Below are 19502 nucleotides of genomic sequence, written 5' to 3'. Positions count from 1 at the left end.
CGCATGTCATTTCAATGTAGTTCGACACCTTGCCACGGCCAACGACGCCATAATGATTTATTCAGGGCACACGCAGATGTGTTAGTGAAGACATCCCCTGTTTTCGTTTAACTCTAGTGTTGGCTGCGACCCAGTTTGCTAAGAAGCAGCAATTTCATGGTTCACATTCAATGGGTCACAACTTGTTAATGCATGTTAAGTGACGCTATTTCGTCGTTAAAGTACGTCAAGTCTTGACTTATCTGGGCTTGATTACTGCAACCAGCCGCTATTGATTCAATCGAGGGCATGCGGCAGCGTGATCTTTTCCAGCCGTCACTTGCAGAAGCCACTGAAGTTGCATATTTCCCTGCAAACTTAAAGAGCTGTCGGCCAGCTAGCGCATTTCTATTAAATGAAGTGTAAATGGAAACATAGACAGATAGGGAAAGTACGTAGGACCTACTAGTAACTGTCTAGTTTAGTTTCAGTAGAACTACAACGTGACGTGAGATTGAAGCCCAAAGCTAAACCGTCCACTGAGCGTTAGTTTATGGTGTAAAAGAGGATTACCATGTGAAAAAAAAATCAGGCGTTCTGAACAGTGGAACTTGCGTTCCTTTGTAACTAACTAGAGAAACAGAGCCTGGGTGGAACACATAGAAGGCACAGGTTTGTGTCCTTGCATTTATGCAAGGCACTGTTTCTCTGTATTGTTACATGTGCCAAGCACCCCATACCGTTTGTGCTTGTTTAGCTCCCGATGTTAGGAAGCCACAAAATCTACTGTGGCTGCGTTCAAGGACATATGCCCAGACGAGGGAAAGTGCTTAGAGGTTTCCGAGTAGGCACGGACACCTCTAAGCACTTTCTCTAAGCACACATATTTCGAGCGGTTAATTATGAACAATAACTTCTACAGGATACTTATGCAACTTGTTTGCGATGAATGCCTGCACACATTTAATTAACTGTAATGTGCTGTGCGGTAACCCGAGAGTTGAAAAAGCAAAATGAGGCACACTCATCTTACCTGTCGATTGCCGGTATGTCGTATCCGGCATCCAGTACGTTCTGGTTAATGGGAACGCCAGCCGTAAGCAGAAGGTTGCGCCCTTTGAAGGCAGCGTACAGTTCCTGCGCGGAAAGTCGTCCTTATATAGCAAGTACTGTAGTGCGCACTCTTGAGCTCGCACTAAGTAAAATAAAGACGTTAAAAAAAAAAGAAATGACGCGCAAAGACAGGTGCCGAATTCACAGATTTTCGTTCGTAAGTGCTCTTTGCCATTGGTCGGATGCCATCACGAACGTTATATCCAACATCCACATTGGGCGAAATTTGCTCTTACGAACACTTATAGCGTAAGAACGTTTTGTGAATACGGGCCCTGGGGCAAAATTCACAAAGCGCTTCGGTGTTAAGTGTTGTTTGCCATTGGATGGTCACCTTCGCTAATAATATGTTCAGCATCAGGATTGGCTGAACTTTGTCTTTACCAACCATTCTAGCGTAAGAGCTTATTGTGAATATGGGACGAGGGGTCCTGTAACGTAAAACTATTCCCAATATGTTTTTATGTCATTCTCCTGACGCGTCAAATTTGCGTAACCACCGACGCAAGCATCGGGTAGTCCCCCACAGGGTTGTCTGAACAGACCAATCAGATGCTCTCCTCGTTCATAGAAGGTGACTTTTGTTTGCTTGTAAAACGAATAACATTGCCTACACTGAGCGGCTTGTCTTATCTAATTGGCTGACAAGAGGCTAGGAACACGCTCAAGTGGAGAGAGATTCGATGTAAAAAATGATAACCGAATGAAGGGGGTGGTGGCGGCGCCTGCGACTGGTCCGCTTTCCGTTACTTAGCTTGCGGTGGCTGGTCGAAAATCGCGGCGGCATGCAACAGAAGCTTAAGAATGCCGCTAAAACGTATCCTCAGCAAAGAAGAGTAGGCACAAAGAGGTCGTAAACGTGCCGAAAGTGCTCGATAACGTCACACGGCCACGGAGAAAGCTTTATCATACGCAAAGAAACCCATGCTCTCCGGCAGGTGCGAGTAGCCAGTGCCTGAGCGATCGGCGGCAGCCATCCTTCATTCCTTTCGGAATGGGGCAGCCTGCTGCTATTCATAACAAAATTAAGTTTTTTTTCGGCATATTAATGCATCTTTAACGCGTACACGTCACTTTGACGCGGTGACGTTTCGCGGTTTCATGACGTCGCGTGACAGGCAGGTGAAGTAGGTGGAGCCCTAAAACTTTTCACCAACAGCCGAGGTCTAACGGCGAAAAGGCGTCGAATCTAAAATGACTATTTTTCTTCTGTTCGGTCCAATCGTGCATAATCAGTATGTACGCGTCATATCAGATGGGGAGCTATCGCGGTTTTCGTAACGTCGCGTGACAGACAGGCGAAGTGGGGGTGTTTCAAAAATGTTTTTGACCAATCGCGTAGGGCTGATTGCAGAATTGGAATAGAAAAGTTTGGAATAGTTTTACGTTATAGCGCCCCAAGACACGTATTCAGAGGCACTGTAACGTAAAACTATTCCAAACTTTTCTATTCCAATTTTGCAATCAGCCTTCCGCGATTGGTCAAAAACTTTTTGGACCACCCCCCTTTCACCTGTCTGTCACGCGACGTCGCGAAAACCGCGATAGCTCCCCATCTGATATAACGTATACACCGAACAAAAGAAAAATTGTTATTTCTGATTCGACGCCTCTTCACCATTAGCCCTCTGCCATTTGTCAAAAGTTTTCGGGCTGCGCCCACTTCACCTGCCTCTCACGCGACGTCACAAAACCGCAAAAACTCACCGCGTCAAAGTGACGTGTACGCGATAAAGATGCATTAATATGCCGAACAAAACTGAATTTTCTTCTGTATAGCCGCAGACTGCTCCGTTCCGATAGGAATAAAAGATGGCTGCTGCCGATCGCTCAGGCACCGGCTACTCGCACCTGTCGAAGAGCATGGGTTTATTTGCGTGTAATAAAACTCTCTACGTGGTCATGTAACATTTTCGAGCACTTTCGGCCCGTTTACGACCTCGTTCTGCCAACTCTCCTTTGCTGAGGATCCGTTTTAGAGTCATTCTTATGCTTCCTTTGCATGCCGCCGCGATTGTCGATGAGTCACCGCAAGCTAAGTAAGGGAAAGCGGACCAATCGCAGACGCCGGCACCGCCCTCTTCATCCGGTTATCGATTTTCAGTGCAGTGGCTCGGCCTTATCGAATCCCTCTCCACTTGAGCGTGCTCCTCGCCTCTTGTGAGCCAATTAGATAAGTCAAGCCGCTCAGTGTAGGCAATGTTATTCGTTTTTCAAGCAAACAAAAGTGACCTCCTATGAACGAGGAGAGCGTTTGATTAGACTGTTCAGAGAACCCGGCGGGTGACCGCCCGATGCTTGCGTCCGCGGTTACGCAACTTTGACGTCAGAAGATTGGAATAAAAACACATTGGAATAGTTTTACGTTATAGGGCCCCAGAAAGAAATTCTTACACGAGGATTGCTTGCCTAATCAGATGTCTGCTAATCGGGATGGTATGGTATGAAGAACTTTATTGAGGTCCTAAGGGATCAGTCTGGGACTGATGCGGGCCGCTCCCACTTCGGAACAGAGAGGCCGAGCCCCTCTGCCGTCACACGGGCCCTCTGGACCATGTGGGGCAGAGCCAAAGCATGTGTTCTAAATCGAGCAAACCCCCCCACTTACTACAATAGACGGAAACCCCGCGGTCCGGATTAATTTTATTCATGACGACCGGGTTAGGGTACGTTCGTGTCTGCAGAAGCCTTAATGTAACCGCCTGTGGCCTATTTAATTTAGAATGTGGCAGGGGGAATGTCCTGCGCCTAAAGTAATAGTGCTTGGCGATCTTGTTGTATGTTAACAGTTGGTCCCTGAACTCAGGAGCGGGAGATACAGCCCCTTCCGGGAGTACACGGTATATTAATCCTCGTGCCTCCCTGTGTGCCACCTCGTTGAGGGCTCCCTCCACTGTAACCATGTGCGCCGGGAACCAATCGTGATGTCGGATATATTATTAGTTAAGGAACCGAACTAGTGGAAAACAACCCTTGACAACGAAGTGCTTTGTGAATTTTGCCCCAGGGCTCGTTTTCACTAAAAGCTCTTACGCTATAAGTGTCCGTAAGAGCAAATTTCAGCCAATGTGGATGTTGGAAATACTATTAGTAATAACAGCCGACAAATGGTAAAAAACACTTACGAAGCGAAACGCTTTGTGGATTAGGGCCCTTGTCATTTTCCCAAGGACTCAAAACATCAAAGCTCATCAAAGCGGGCGTTTTTTTTTTATTTACTGAGATATGGAGCTTGCACAAACAGAGAGGTCATGGACTATCATAGTGTTATCTGCTACCGAAGTTTTCTCATCCTTAGGTTTTGGGGAGCACAAGCTAATATGCAACGCTAATGTCACATGCGCGATGTAACTGGGCATAAATGTGAGCATAAACGAAAGCGTCCTTTTTCAATAGCACCAGGATGTTGTCGTGCGGAGTTATAATCGACAACACTATGCAGTTAATAAAACACTAATTGTGCTCGTAATGGAGGATTAAGCATGCGTAACGTGCTGTCGACGCTCATGGTTCACCGCTTTATGTAGGTAAAGCATGGTTATTTTTACTGCCCATACACGTCCTTAGATAGCGCTCCTTCGTGATCTAATGGCGCAAGTGGTTTGTAAGTGGTTCTCTTATGTTTCTTCGGCTAACTTTCCCTGCTTCATGCGGTGAATGAAACCTGTTGGCGTTCTGACCTTCAAGAGTCTGACGAAGTTGATCTTGTCTCTCCTGTTTCCGCCTCGGTCAACCATTCCAGGAAAAAGCCAGAAAACGTCCAGACCATCTAAGCCATTGCCCACGAGCTTTTGGACGGCGTCGTTGATGAATACTCTTCGCCGGGTCATCGTAGTAGCCATGGCCGATATGATTTTGGTTTGGTTGCTCCACCCTCCGATTGAAAGGAGCGTCTTCAATCGCGGGAACTTGTTCTTCAGTTGAGCAAACTCTGTAAAGTTGACTAAAAGATTAAGCAAGTTTTTAGCGTGAGTTTTGCCTCACCGTATTTGCGAACAAAATGTGAATGTGAGCAATGTGCTAGAACAGTGATATTATGCTACAATCTTTTTTTACGTTTCTCATTGTACTCTGAAATAAAGTGGTAGCTCACCGATGAGTCAGTTAATATGCGAGGATAAGAGGCAAACTTCGTCAACTAAAAGCTTAGGCAAAACTATATTGATTTTGATACCGATGCACAAGGCAGTTGATAAAAAAAAAAAAAAACTAAAACGTCTCCATCTTGGCACTGGATTTTGTACAGGCAAGGCTGCGTGCGATTGAGTTCAGTCTGCAGAATGCGAACACCACTGACGCACATTTTATAAAAGCGAGGACTTAGGCAGAGCTTGAGTTGTCACTAAATATGATTAGGTGGAAGGCACAAAATTTTTCGATCGGACTGATGGGATAAACAAAGACCGACTGCGACAATCATTGGATCGTTGTTACAGGGCCATGACTAGCGTTATTGAAGTGGAGGAGAAATCGTTTTATAGTCGAATGATAATTGCTGAATAATGCACTGCTTATTTTCTTTGATACTACTAAAAATGGGGTCAAAATTTGTATTTTGTAAGTATTTTATTTTATTCAAAGTGTTTCCCTCATGCCTTGCAAGTGTCCTCGGCCTCGTCAAACTGTTTGTAGTAGCTCTTATCAGACGGCGCCCACGAAAATGAATTATCGAGCTTTGGAAATAAAATTGAGCCCAGTACGTTAAAAGAATTAATAAACTATGTGTAATGAACGTTTGGCGCATGATGCCCGGCAGCTGCATATGTGCATTCAGTTTACGTATCTCTTTCGTTTGGTTGAAAGAAGAAAAAAATACGGCGAATAATTCTTTGTTGCTGTTTTGTGCAGTCAGTTCCCGCTCAGAATATTTCTTAATCTCCGTTTACGATAAATTGGGGTAGTATTCTAACAAAACGACACTTCAATTTAAGGTTATGTGGAAATCGTTTTTTTTTTTCATTTGAAGGCATTTCCTTTTCTGCTTTGCGTCTTGCAACCTGTTAACCGTGAGCTATGGGGAGCAGGGTGGTTTCTATGATAGAAGAGGAATAAGAATAAGAATAGTTCGACCGTGTAGGCCAAGCTTTAACATACCAGCAAGGACGAGTATGTGACTTACAGTGTCGAATGCTCTTTGAATGTCTAAGAATACTGCTACTGTCACATTTCCGCAGCTTCGTTCATGTTCGACGTATGTGGCAATATCTAATACTGCATCCATTGTACAACGATTTTGTCGAAAACCGGTCATGTGGTCGGAAAACACATGTGTGTGTTCACACCACCATTGCAGTCGACTGTCTATCATCTTCTCCATTAGTTTGGAAAAACAGCTTGTGAGACTGACGGGTCGGTAGGAGTCAAGACAAAGTGGAGTCTTTCCTGGTTTTAGCACTGGAATTACCCGAGCTAATTTCCATGAATCCGGTAGAGTCTCTCTTATCCAGATATCATTAAATATCTCCAAAAGAGTCATTCTTCCTACTGGACCTAGGTTCTTTAACATCACATACGTAACACCATCTGGGCCTGCGGTTGTCTTTGTACGGCATGACGAAAGAGCACTTTTCAATTCATTTAATCTAAACTCACAATCAAGTTGTGGATGTTGTGACATAAAGCACGCACGAAGCTTCTGTTCTGCTAGTGTTGTCGAACTTGCAAATTGTAGGCAAGTAAACGGAATTCCTGGTCTGGATATAAGTTGACAAAATTCGTCAGCAACAGATGTTTCCGGAGTGCTTCGAGCTACGGCAAGGGCTCGAAAGGGATGGCTCTGGGTAACTGGACCACTAAAAGATCGGACAACGGACCATATTCTGCGAACTGGAGTAAACGGAGACAACGACGCGCAGTATTCTCGCCATTTTCTTGTACCTAATTTTTGTAAGCGTCTGCGCGAAGTTGACTGAACTTTCTGTGCCATTTTGTAGTCGTCCAGCTTTCCACTGCGGCGGTAAGCCCGTTCTGCGCGCCTTCTAATTGCTCTTAGGCATTCCTATTCGCCGTCGACTGCGGCGTATTCATTTGGAACAATGACTTGCTTTGTGCAGTTCTTGTAGGACTCACACAATGTATTTGCAAAACTTTGAAAGTTCGGATTTTCACCCAATGAATTACTTAAATGGTGCCGAAAACTTTGCCAATTAGTATACTTTGAGTAGCGGCGGGTCCCTTCACTCCGTATGAGGCGATGTTTGACCAGGATCGGAAAATGATCACTACCGTGCGTTTCTATATCTGTTGACCATTCAACACCATCAAGAAGGTCTTGGGAGCAGAGCGTAACATCTATACAGCTTGAGTAACGAAACCCCCGCAAGAACGTTGGAGAGCTGTCATTTAACACAATCAGATTACTTTTTTCTGCGGCAGACTCTATAATGCTTCCACGGGAATCATTATATTCGCTGCCCCAGATGACGTTATGTGCGTTGAAGTCCCCACAAACCAGCACATGTGAGTTTGCGATACCAAGCACATTCACCAAGCTGTCTACTGATATTTTGCTACAACATTGTAGATAAAGATTGATCACTGTGACGCTTGTATTTCTAAAAGATATCTTGCATGCTACGAACTCCGGTATGTTTGAATAGCTCGACTGTGTTAAATAGGACGGCAGGTCTTTTCTCACGCATAACATCGCTCTACTACTTCCAGCAATGCGCGATGATTTATATATAAGATAGTTCGAAAGACGAAAGTAATCTCGTACGCCTGCTTCCTGTATGCATAAAACAGGAAAGTTATGTTGAGCTATTAGTTTGCGAAAATCAGCTGACTTATTTCGAAGGCTATTAGCGTTCCACTGAAATATGAAAACATTGTTATAACGATTATTCATTGTAAGCCTGCAGTGGAGCTGTTGGTGGTTGTGGAAGCACCAACGATTCCATAGAAAGCAGTGCTTTTACCTCTGGAAGGTTGTTTGCGTGTGGAATGGCACTGAGAATTGCACGCAGAGCTGTGAATAGCACGGGCAGGATCATCTGTGCCACCGGTAAAGACGCGTAATCACCAAACGACGCTGAAGCTCCATGTGTGCTCGAAGCAGGTCGCTGAAGAGCTGACTGAGATGGTCGCTGGGATGACAGATGTGGTTGAGGCGAATGTTGAGGTAGTCGCTAGATGTTAGGTGAGGCTGCTGTGTCAATGGCACAGGGCGTTGTTTGGAAGGTCGGCTAAGTTCACTCGAAGCCTGGGCAAGATGAGTAGTGTTCTCTGGAGGTGGATCGTGTCGCTCGCTGTAAGAATGTTGTCGACCTGAGTGCTTTAGAGCTGCAGAATAGTTCATATTGACCACTTGCTCTTTCTCTTTGTTGGCAGTTGGAGGCGCGCATCTTACAGCATCAAGGTTGGGTGGGGGCACATTACGAGCAGCCAGCCTTCCGTATTTCAACTCATGTCTGCGCAACCTTGAGGCAGCTCTGCTCTGAGGGCACCCGGAGTAGGAAGCTGTATGGTTTCCGCCACAGTTGGCACACTTTGGCTGACACACAGACTTGCACTCTGAATGGTCGTGGTCTTCTGAGCATATCTTGCAGCGACGTGGACTGCGGCAGTTCTTCGATAGATGTCCAAATCTCTGGCAGTTGTAGCATCTCAGAGCAGGGCCGTGATATTCTTCTACGGGATGACTCGTGAAACCTAGATGCACTCGTTGCGGCATTGGTTTATCTTCTCTGAAATGGAGAATGACAGATCTCAGAGGGCGTGATTCTACCCCTCCATCTTCTTGGCGATTGTAGCGTGCCTGACGACGGGCAGATGTCGCGCCAAAGTCCTTCAGGAAGTCAACCAGTTGTTCTTCTGTATACTCAACTGGCACATGGCGTATCTTGCCGACATTCTTGGTATAAGATGCCGGAATGAATGGTTTGACTCCCAAACCAGCCCCTTCGCTCATCGACAGAAGATGTCTTGCAGATGAGACTGAAGTAACGTTGACAGCGAAACTTCCATCTCTGTTCACGCGGAATGACTGTACTTTTTCCTTTGCCGCGGAGACAATTTCCGACGCAGCGCGGTTTGGATTCACTTGCCAGAAGTTGCGCCCTTCCTGTGAGGGTCGAAAAACAACTGGAATTCCCTCAGGCCGCTTCTTTTTATACGATACCAAGGAGAACGGCGTGTCATCGCAGTCTATGTCTTCATCTTAACTTAGCTCATAGGTAGATGTCTTGTCGTCGTCAATCCGTGGTTTCTTGGCTTCACTGTCGCTTGTTTCAGCCATACTCACTGACAGTGCGCTGGAAGGTAGGGCGGCGTTGAAAACTAGCGTCGCCGGCTTGATGACATTGGGCGCGTGGTGTGGCACTTCCGAGTGCGGCGCCGATTCTGCGGCACTCATGCGCCTAGGAATGCGCTGTCGGACAAATGGCTCGTGCCGGTGTTCTTTGCCACCCACCGCCGTGGCAGGCGTAGATGGGCTGCGGAGCGCAGCAAAACCACGCGATACTGTGCGCGATCTCCAGCACACAGGTATCCCACGGGATGTCCGTTCTCTCTGGACAACAGCGAAGTCTCAACACAGCACTAATTCTTGAAGAAAACAGAAAACAATATCTCACCGAAGAAGCAGCGGCCGCTCGGAGGGACTTCTTCTCAATTATCACAGCATCACGCAGGGCGTTCCGCAGGGCAGTGTTCTCAGTCCGTTTTTATTCAATTGTGTCATGGCAGCCTTGCCACAAAAGCTCCCGTCTGGTCTACGGTATTCTCTGTACGCAGATGACATCTGCATATGGGCCTCTGGTTCTAATATACAAGCCATTCAAACAACGCTGCAAGAGGGCCTTGATAGTATCGACACCTCTTTAAAAGAAAGAGGCATGAGTCTTTCATACGCAAAGACAGCCGTGCTTCCTTTCACTAGACGACAGTTGATTAATTTCCAACTTAGGCTTAACGGGCAAGCTTTGATGTTTGTGAAAGAGCATAAATTTCTTGGAGTTATTCTTGACCGCCAACTTACATGGGCTTCACACATCCGCGCAATTGAAAAACAGACCAATGCAGTAATAAACGTACTTCGGCGACTCGCAGGCACAACGTGGGGGGGGATCAGTCTCTTCGCTACTACAAGTTCATAACGTACTCATAAAACAAAAAAATGCTTACTCGGCACCTATTCTCCATGGTTTATCGCAAACTTCTGAGGAACGTCTTCAACGTTTACTAGCAAGGGGGCTGCGAGTGTGTCTTGGGGTTCCGCAGGCTACCTCTAGTTCTTTAGTAATTGCTGAAGCTCGTCACCCCCCATTTCCAGTCATACGAACGGTTGAAACATGCCGACATATTTATCGCATCTTAACCCAACACGAGAAGCATCCATTAAACCTCGCGCTCACCGAAAGAAACAAAAGCAAAATTCACGATGTTGTTCGAGAACATAAAGCATAATTACCAAGATTTGAATTGTGCAAAGTCGATGTTAGTTACCCTCCCTGGATGTTAACATACCCTAAAATAGAGTTATCGGCTGACGGGATTATATCTAAGAGAGACATGTTCATAGTAGCCGCACAGCAACTGGCACTCTACCAAATTTACTCATTATATCCCCAGTACATCCACGTTTATACAGATGGTTCGTGTCATAAAAATTCCTCGACTTCAGCATTCGTCATTCCACATTTAGCGCTAGAGCAAACATTTAAATTATCCCGGGAGACATCTTCCACCATGGCAGAACTATTTGCAATCCTGTGTGCTTTGCGTTTCATAACTTTAGAAAAACATTCGCAAAAATGGGTTATCTTTAGCGATTCGCAAGCCGCTCTCACATTACTACAGAGCAATAAGAAAAATTCTTTGAACACTTCGATATTGTATGAGACGCTCAAAGAACTTACAAAAGCAAGCGCAATGAACCACGTAATTGCATTTCAGTAGATTCCTGGGCACTGCAATATTCCTGGTAATACTGCAGCGGACGCAGCTGCGAATCGAGCGCACAATAACGCAGAGACAACCAATCTTCCACTATTGCGTAGTGAAGTCCGTCTGATCCTGAGACAGATTTCTTGTCGTCTCAGCAAAACTACCTGGTTTGACCAGCAAACTAAGAAGTCGGAGTTATACTCAATAGACCCATGTATAAACTTATCAATGCCGGAAACTCTAAGAGACAACAGAAAATTTGAAACTTTGGTACACCGGCTGCGTCTTGGTACTGCATTTACGAGACACTTCTTGTACAGAATAAAACGTGTCTCTAGTCCGCAGTGTTCTTGTGGCCATCCAGACGAAGATGTGCATCATCTTCTTCTCGAGTGCTCGAAATACGATACACAAAGAGCGGTACTGCAAGCTAATTTGTTTATATTAGACAGAAGACCATTCACTCTGAAAAAGATACTTGGCCCATGGCCAACTGCGGGCCTTCAAAAAAGAGCGCTTCTTGCTCTGAAAAAGTTTTTAGAGGAGACCAACATTTTGGGAAAATATTAAATATTGGATGATCCGAATTCGCTAAATGAGTTACATAAACGTTGTTCGTGGTGCATAGTTGGTTTATGTGGTGATCGCAACTTTTACGCAATACGTATAATTCTGTCCTGTACTTGGAGTGTATTATAAGTGCTGTTGTGTGTTTTGGCTGTTTAAAACATCGGACTTCATATATGCGTACGTGGACTGAACTCATGCACAGACCTTTGCGACTCATGTACTGTTGGACTGTATATATTCTATTGATCCGGTGTTCTACTGAGTGTTATATTTAGTGTCGCTATTCTCCCTTTTTGCGCAAATTTGTTTCGTCAGCCAAGTGACAAGGAGTAGCCGGTGCCACCACATAAAGGCGCCAACCTCTCCTAACATTCACTTCAATAAAAAAAAATAAAAAATAAGAATAGTAGCACTACCTTAAAAATATTGGCTGAAACTTAGTGCTTGTCCTCTACAGTTCCTTTCTGCACATTTCCTAATATGTACCAGCAGTACGTGCCCTTATGGGTGAAGAGAATGTTTGAAAAGTAGGCTCAACATTTCTTTCAAATTTCACATGTGACCCCTCGAGAAAGGTAATTTGGCTGGTAAACTGTACGGCTAAAAGTAGCCTCGTATTTTATCGGCGATGCAACATGTGCAGTCTGTGGTGATGCCACTGCCGCATTTGCTGAATTCCGAAAGCAAATAATTTTTTTTGTAAGGTTTGTCTCATGGCATCACCAATTGGAAAACTGTAACGAAATAAAAGTGAGCGAGTTTTCTTCTGATAAGATATACAGCTCTTGGAGTTTTCCCTCAATATTCTTGTTATTCAAGTACGAGCCTCATAAAATGAAGTAGAAAAAAAAAACGTCTACACCTTCAAGTTTAAGTAGTTCAAATCCGAAGTAATAACATCCGTCCTACCCGCCGTGGTTGCTCAGTGGCTATGGTGTTAGGCTGCTGAGCACGAGGTCGCGGGATCGAATCCCGGCCACGGCGGCCGCATTTCGATGGGGGCGAAATGCGAAAACACCCGTGTACTTAGATTTAGGTGCACGTTAAAAAAACCCCAGGTTTTCGAAATTTCCGGAGTCCTCCACTACGGCGTGCCTCATAATCAGAAAGTGGTTTTGGCACGTAAAACCCCATAATTTAATTTTTTTTAACATCCGTCCTCTTGCGTCGGAAGATTGCGCGGCATAGCACAATACAGACGCTCACCGTGCAGGTAAACTTTGCATTCGCACCCGTGGGTCGATTGTTCGTTGGGGCTATAAACATAGCCCAATTAAGCTTCCAGGAAAGGCGCTGAAAGAGAGGCTGCGTGCACGCGGTGTAGCTGGCACAGAGACAAGAAGCATTCGCACGCTTGGTGGCGGCCACAGAAAAAATGCGCCTCGAAGAGCGTTGAAACAAACTCATTTCCACTCTTCGATCATGGAGGCACGCCCTTCATCTAAAATATTTCTACAACGCACGCTTCGAGCATCTTTTCTGCCGTGCTGAAAGGTTGAGCGAGATCCACCACCTTGGCATTCAGTTCGACTGGCTAACCCTCCCAAAGCCATGTGAAGTACACATACAAAAAAAAAAGCGGAGAAAGGAGACGGGAGGACTGCAGCCGCCGTCGCTCAATTGGCAGAGCGCCACCGCATGTGTAATGCTTAAGATGTGAGTTAGGCTCACAGCAGCGGCAACTTGTCTCCGTGCACTTTAATTTATACTTTCTTTATTATGTGTACTATTCAATTAAAAACCACAGTTAATTTCTCCTATGCTTTCCTTGACCTCATGGTCGGTTGGCTCTATCTGAGTGCCACCAAAAAAGGGAAAAGAAAAATCGGGCCTCCTTCTCACTCATCATGGTAATAGTCAGTTTCTCATAAGCTGTGAAATTGCGCAGCATCTGTGCCATGCCACTAGAAACTGTCAGGAATACTTCATATTCAACGGTTTCGGCGTAGCCAGTGATTTACCTACAGCTCCCCCCCCCCTAGTTTTTCTGGACCCCCCCCCCCCCCTCTCTTGCATCTCTAAAATTTTACTCACGTCAGTTCCTGTATTAAACGTCTGGTCAGTTTGGTCAGAGCCGAATAAAAGGAGGAGTGAAACACCATGTTACCATCTAAAGCGAGACAGAAAGAGAAAATATGGACCTGTCTACTTTAATCTAAGGGGCTTCACTTCCAAATGGGACCGAATTTATCTGAAAATATGAAGCCTCATAGGAAGCTTTAGCTGCAGTGAACGTTAGGTGAAAAGAAAAATGAAGGAATGTGGTTCGAGGCACGAAACTATAAATGGAGAATGTTTTTAAATGCAAACAACGCTAATCAATATTGGAAACAAGTGATGCAACCTAAAGTACATTTCATAAAGAAACTAAACTAAAAAAACAACTGCGTGTAGCCGTGGTGCATCCCCCCCCCCCCCCCCCCCCCCCAGTACAGACCCTTCTAAGAAAAAATCCCTACAGGTGGAGCCACAAGCTTCAGCCACAAGAAGACGTCCCAGAAAATTTCCGCTCCTTGGTGTTTACCTGTGTTTACGCTTGGTTTGCGTGCCCCTGCCCTCCCTCACCCCCAGCCATTGAGACTCACCTGCCCCCCCCCCCCCCCCCCCCCTCCCCTTGATTCTATTCCTGGGGAAGCCCCTGATGCGCGGGAAACCCCAAAGATAAGTAAGACTTGATAATGGGTTACGGCTACGCCGCGTAGCTGTAGCCATTGTCAAGTATTATCTTTGAGGTCGCAACAACTCTGCTACTGTTTCCCGCAGAGATGTTGATGACGTCTTACTCGTGGGGTCGAGCTTGATGGTCCCAGTCGTCTCGTTCAGCTCGATGTAGGCCAGGTTCACGTGGCTGCAAAGGTTCCCGGGTACGTCTTCCATGCCATAGTTCATTGGAAAAGGACGGAAAGCCTGGCCTTTCTCGTAGTAGCACACCACGGGGAGAATTCGCCCGTGGCTAAAGTTTTCAATGAAGACTGCCCCTTGAAACATGCGATGAAATAAGCTTGATTAAAACTGCTCCCGATCACAGTGACAATGCCTTTATCAGTTGAAATTACGTTCACTCTTACCTGAAGGACGGAAGAACCCCAGCAGCAAGAAACAAAGCACCGTAGTCCAAGTTTTGAAATAGCCTATATGCACGGGACAGCAGAAAAAAAATGAAGCAACTTTTAAACGACATACAAAAGAAAAAAGGAAATACTGAGCGAAGTATTATTGTTCCACACATAGGTCGGCGGAATAAATAGGCCTTCACTCACGCATGATCACACACAATCACCGATATTTTTCTCAGTATAGGTACTCACTTGCCCTCATACTGAAGTTCACTCACACTTACCGGCATTCAATCACGTTCTTGTTTACCCGCCATGGTCGCTTAGTGGGTTTGGTGTTGGGCTGCTAAGTACGAGGTCGCGGAATCATCCGGTCGCGGATGCCCGCGAATGCACGCAAAATTTCCGCGCGACTGGCTACTCGAGACACCTTGCATGTATTCGCAGGCTTCCTTCACGCTCGGAAAAACACTGTTATGTAGCACGTATTGAGCAAACAAAAAGCTGTATCGGGAGTTTTTCATGTTGCTGTTAAATTTTCTCGCTGACGTGTTTCATCTAAATATAATAATGAAGAAGTTGATTAATCAATTAGGACTAGTAATCTAATTAAGTGGAATGCAAAGAAATAATCTGGGTATCCCCAAGCGACGACAACTAACATCACCTTGGTTCTGTCCAGCTACGTAGCATTTGCATATCTTTAAAGTTTGGCTCAAGTTAAGTGAAACACCCTGTATATGCGCGGAAATGTATTTTATATTCTATAGGCACAATTCTGGCGATTTAGTTCTAAACTTTAGCAAGATGGAAAAGACGCCATCACATGTAACGAAATAGGGTGACAGGACTGAAACATATTCTTAGTTTTTCCTGTGCTGCACCGCAGTTAAGGGACCTGTATAAAGAGCCAAAGTCTGTTATCTGCCTGTTATTGTGGTCCCGTCATTGATAGAAGATAGGTCATTAAAAAATATGTTGGTGCATTTGAGGCGGTGAATTTCTAAAGCAGTTGTTGCCTAGCGTCGTGGTAGTTACCTTCATTACTTGCGGAATTCAAAGGGCAGTTGCATTGTACATATAAAATGAAGAAAGAGGGGGGCAATGGTCATTTGTGGAATCCGTATAATGTGACATTTTTTTTTCTAGCGGAAAGCACCTGAGCTTTAGCACTTGAGTTCAGTGACATACTGGAACTGCAATGGCATAGATGGCTTGTTTACTAGGTATTGCTGCTTCATATTGATTTATACGTAGACTAATTCGACAACTGCTTTCTGTTAAACCCGAATGATCACATGGTTCAGATGGGGGTTAAAAACAAGCTTCGAGCTTTCGCACTGCGGGATGTGCAGTTACGACACTTCGGCATATCGTTGAACAGCGCACAGGCTTTCCAGATAAAAAAAAATGGGTAGCCACAATTGCTGTTGTAAATATCCAACTAAGCTCTTGTCTGTGTTGTCGAGAAATGCCTGAAGCAGATGTTATTAAGACAGAATTTGTTATTAATATTATTAGGTTTGAAAACCTATATACCAATAAACAGAGAGGAAAAGGAGGGCAGGAGCAGGCGCTGGCTGCAACCGGAAGGGGCACAACGCCCGCCTCCGCTTCTATCCATTCCTTCCTGAGGAGTAGATAGGAAGGAGGGAAAGGGGCATCGCAGGTAAGGAAGGCTAAAGCAAAACATCGACAAAGAATAGAACAGGAGAGTAGGAACAGCAAAAAACCTCCGCAGGAAGGCGGAAATCAGCAAGCAACAGCAACGAGCCCTTTGTTTTGATGTCTCTTTAATGCGCGGGTTTGAAGCTGCCGCAAGTAACCCACAGAAGGAAGGGATGGGTGGGTCGTGTTCTCGGCACGGGACATGATAGGGATTTTGTTGAAAAGTAAATACGATATTTATACTTTGCCCATTTTTATTTCCTGTCTTTTATAAGAAACAGGAAAGAAACTAGTCTCGATCAAGCACGCACGGCGACTCTTGTCTACTGCTGAACACGATCAGAAGCCATCGATAAGACTTCCCTCCTATTCCGTGACATTTACATCCTCCACACAGGTGTTTGAATGAAATATCTTCTCGCATAATAGAGGTGAAAACTAACTGCTGCAGGCCCTGGTTAATTAGACTGAGCAGTGAAAATGCTGGGATTTCTTTTTTTTTTTTTTAGGTCTAATTCGGAGGATTTACCGCAAGTCCTGTAATGGCAGAAGATCTAATAAAAGAAAACCTTTTGGTGGCAGGGTCCACGATTTGAACGCGCCTTACCTAGTGAATGACATCCCCCGTGAGCGGATACGCAGAAAAATTATGGAACCCTTCAGCACACTGAGCGACATATTTTGTACACGCAATTAGCATGACGACAGAGGCGTTAACAGTGGCAGAAAGTTTCCTTGCTGAAAGCGCAATACGAAATGGTCCTACATGTGCGCGCTGGGCACCAGCAACCAAATCCACAAAAACTTTTCCTTCGGGAGTGCATGTCTGCCATTGGCCAGCTGCCCTCATAATAGGATGCTCATCACGATTGGCTAGCATCGCCTGTTGCGAAGAGTTCTAGTATACGTGCTTCATTTTTTTATGGGGGGGGGGGGGGAAATATGAGCACATGAAAAAAGTTTCGTTCATGACGTTTTAAACTGATTTCTTGCAAACAAATGTTATTTTTCGTTTACATGGAGAAGTTTTCTCGCTGAGTTCGAGGCACGTTTTCGTACGTATCTGGCCTCAAATGCTGGACTCGTTTAACGGGATGGCGGTGCCATCTAGGAACAGTGCAGAGAAGGAGTAGTTCACGATTTTAACGTTTCAAGCATAGCGCTTCATACAATAATTACCAGAGCGAACTGTGACGCTAGGGTCTACGAGAGCTGCAAGTACGGCGATTCTGCAGCCGCAAGTTTATGATGGTTTAGTGCATGGATATGCGCCTAAACCTCCTCCTTTTGGCTTCAAATGGCTCTATGACATTGCAAAATCATTATTTTCAACAAAGTAAGGCGTTTTAAATAATTAAATAAACAATAATAAGATTGTACTACGGCAGGTCTCGAACAGAGGACCTCTAGCAGATAAGCCTAATATAGAAACCATTACTCCACGGACGCTTTTTTTTAGTTTCTTTTTTAGCTATTCGTTACGCCACGGTCATATGCGCCAAGCGGCTTAGAACACCCTTTCTCTACCAAGCAATTAACGTCTGGTGAGGAACAGTGGTAGGCTGCCTTGCGCAGCTCGAGGCTCGACCTTCAGGAGGCCATCCTGGAGTGGGCTGAGAGGTTACTTAAACCAAAAGCTAGCAAAATGCACACGTCTAATTGGTTCCTTTACTCGAGCTCCCGGAAGGGAGACAATGGCGCTCGCCGATTTGAATGACGTTTGTTTTCTATGGTCATTTAAAACTTGCATGCGGCTATGGGCAGTTTCAATATGATAAAGAAATAAATGCATATCGCAATCTTCCCGGGCCCTCCGTTGGCCGCTGATGAGCATCACGGTATGCGTAGTCGGCAAAGCTTAATGAAAAAAAAAAATAATAATAATGCGGCACTTACTTATATTGGTCTGCGGCTCCATCGCTGTGGATGCTTTTTCTTTTTTTGCCGCTTTCACAGCGTCTCTGACTGCTCTGTATGTCGGAAGGGCGTATGGTTTCTACCGAGTGCTTCCGTTGCTGACACCCGTGACTAACTTGCATCCTTTCTGCCGGAGCTCGAGATTGGTCGAGTTCCGCCCGTAGGAAAAAAAGCCTTCATACGCGCGCGCTGCGAACGTCATAGCAGCCAGGGAGGTTGTTACATGAACGCTATAAGCACGATATTTTGTCGTTCACGGGTTTTCTTGGAAATAGTAAGAGAGGGGGACGGAGATGGTAGCTTATACTGATAACACTGTACAAGCGCTTTTCTTTGAAGCTTCCTCAACGAACGTGTACCATCCTTGCTTTAGATGTTCCACATGGCCATAACGTCTCGTGGTGGATAATGTCCTACACCTCGCAAGGAAGACAGCTCTAGGGTGACATGCAAAGTTCCTGCTCTCAACGTATCTTTCTTTCTTTTTTTTTATTCGTAACTGCGCTGCGCCGATTTCAGGCGCACTTTTCTACACGGGCGTAGTAAATTCTTTTACTACAGAGGTAAGTGAAACATGTTTCCGTGTAGAGCCACGCAGTGACGTAACACTTGATTTAACAGCAACTGGCACTTAGCGCCTGTAATCGTCCGGTTAGTCGCAAACTTTAGCGCAGGACGAAGAGACACAATGTTATGCAGAAACATGTCTTAGCCTATTCTGGCTCTGATATGTTGAGTTCATTTGTTTAACCACATTGGTATACGTACCAGAATGTACATACACGGCCAAGGACAGTGGGGCAAAGCCTGCGTTACGGCAGCTTGGCTAGTCCTAGCGCCCCATAAAACAAATGCAGCAGAAGGCAACGAAGCACTCTCCTCAATATACCACACATTATATGCACAAACTAAAATCAATATATATAAAAGGTGCCTCCAGAGAGAGAGGTTGTGGAGACCGTGCATTCAACATTTAACACAGCATTTACAGTATACCACTGTTTGACGCGCAAGGTAGATTTTCAAGTGTTAGCGTAAACCGATTAGGTAGGTTCGGCAGAGAATAGCGCAGATGTTGAAAACCATAATTGGTACGCGACCGCAAAATATACAGGCGATTCTGTCAGACGAGAGCAGTCACCTGTCAAGGAAAGCAAAGTGCATTCTGTGTGAATAAAATAGCCTAGTTGCCTATAGGCTACCACAAACTTGGCTGTTGAAGATATACAGAGGGACTGACCACTGTGCGCGTCGATGCACGGTATCATTCCGTACTCGCTCGCTCCCTCCGATATTTATTTTTGGAAACGTACG

The 19502-nt window shown here is 45.3% G+C and overlaps 1 protein-coding gene across 1 annotated transcript in view; it reads right to left on the bottom strand.

The window, feature by feature from the left end:
- Positions 1–19126, bottom strand: part of LOC140216142 (endochitinase-like) — a 29971-nt gene extending 10845 nt beyond the window's left edge. The window contains exons 1-4 of the mRNA XM_072286522.1: positions 18168–19126; positions 14331–14678; positions 4773–5035; positions 1013–1116 (exon numbers count right to left, since the gene is read on the bottom strand). Coding sequence (XP_072142623.1) covers positions 1013–1116; positions 4773–5035; positions 14331–14535 — 572 coding nt within the window. The 5' untranslated portion in view covers positions 14536–14678; positions 18168–19126. The remainder of the gene's footprint in view (positions 1–1012; positions 1117–4772; positions 5036–14330; positions 14679–18167) is intronic.
- Between the last annotated feature and the right edge of the window lie 376 nt (positions 19127–19502).

Source organism: Dermacentor andersoni, chromosome 2 (assembly GCF_023375885.2).
Source record: "Dermacentor andersoni chromosome 2, qqDerAnde1_hic_scaffold, whole genome shotgun sequence".
NCBI lineage: Eukaryota > Metazoa > Arthropoda > Arachnida > Ixodida > Ixodidae > Dermacentor > Dermacentor andersoni.
The sequence above is the reverse complement of the archived record's forward strand: the minus strand, read 5'-3'. Positions and strand labels throughout refer to the sequence as shown.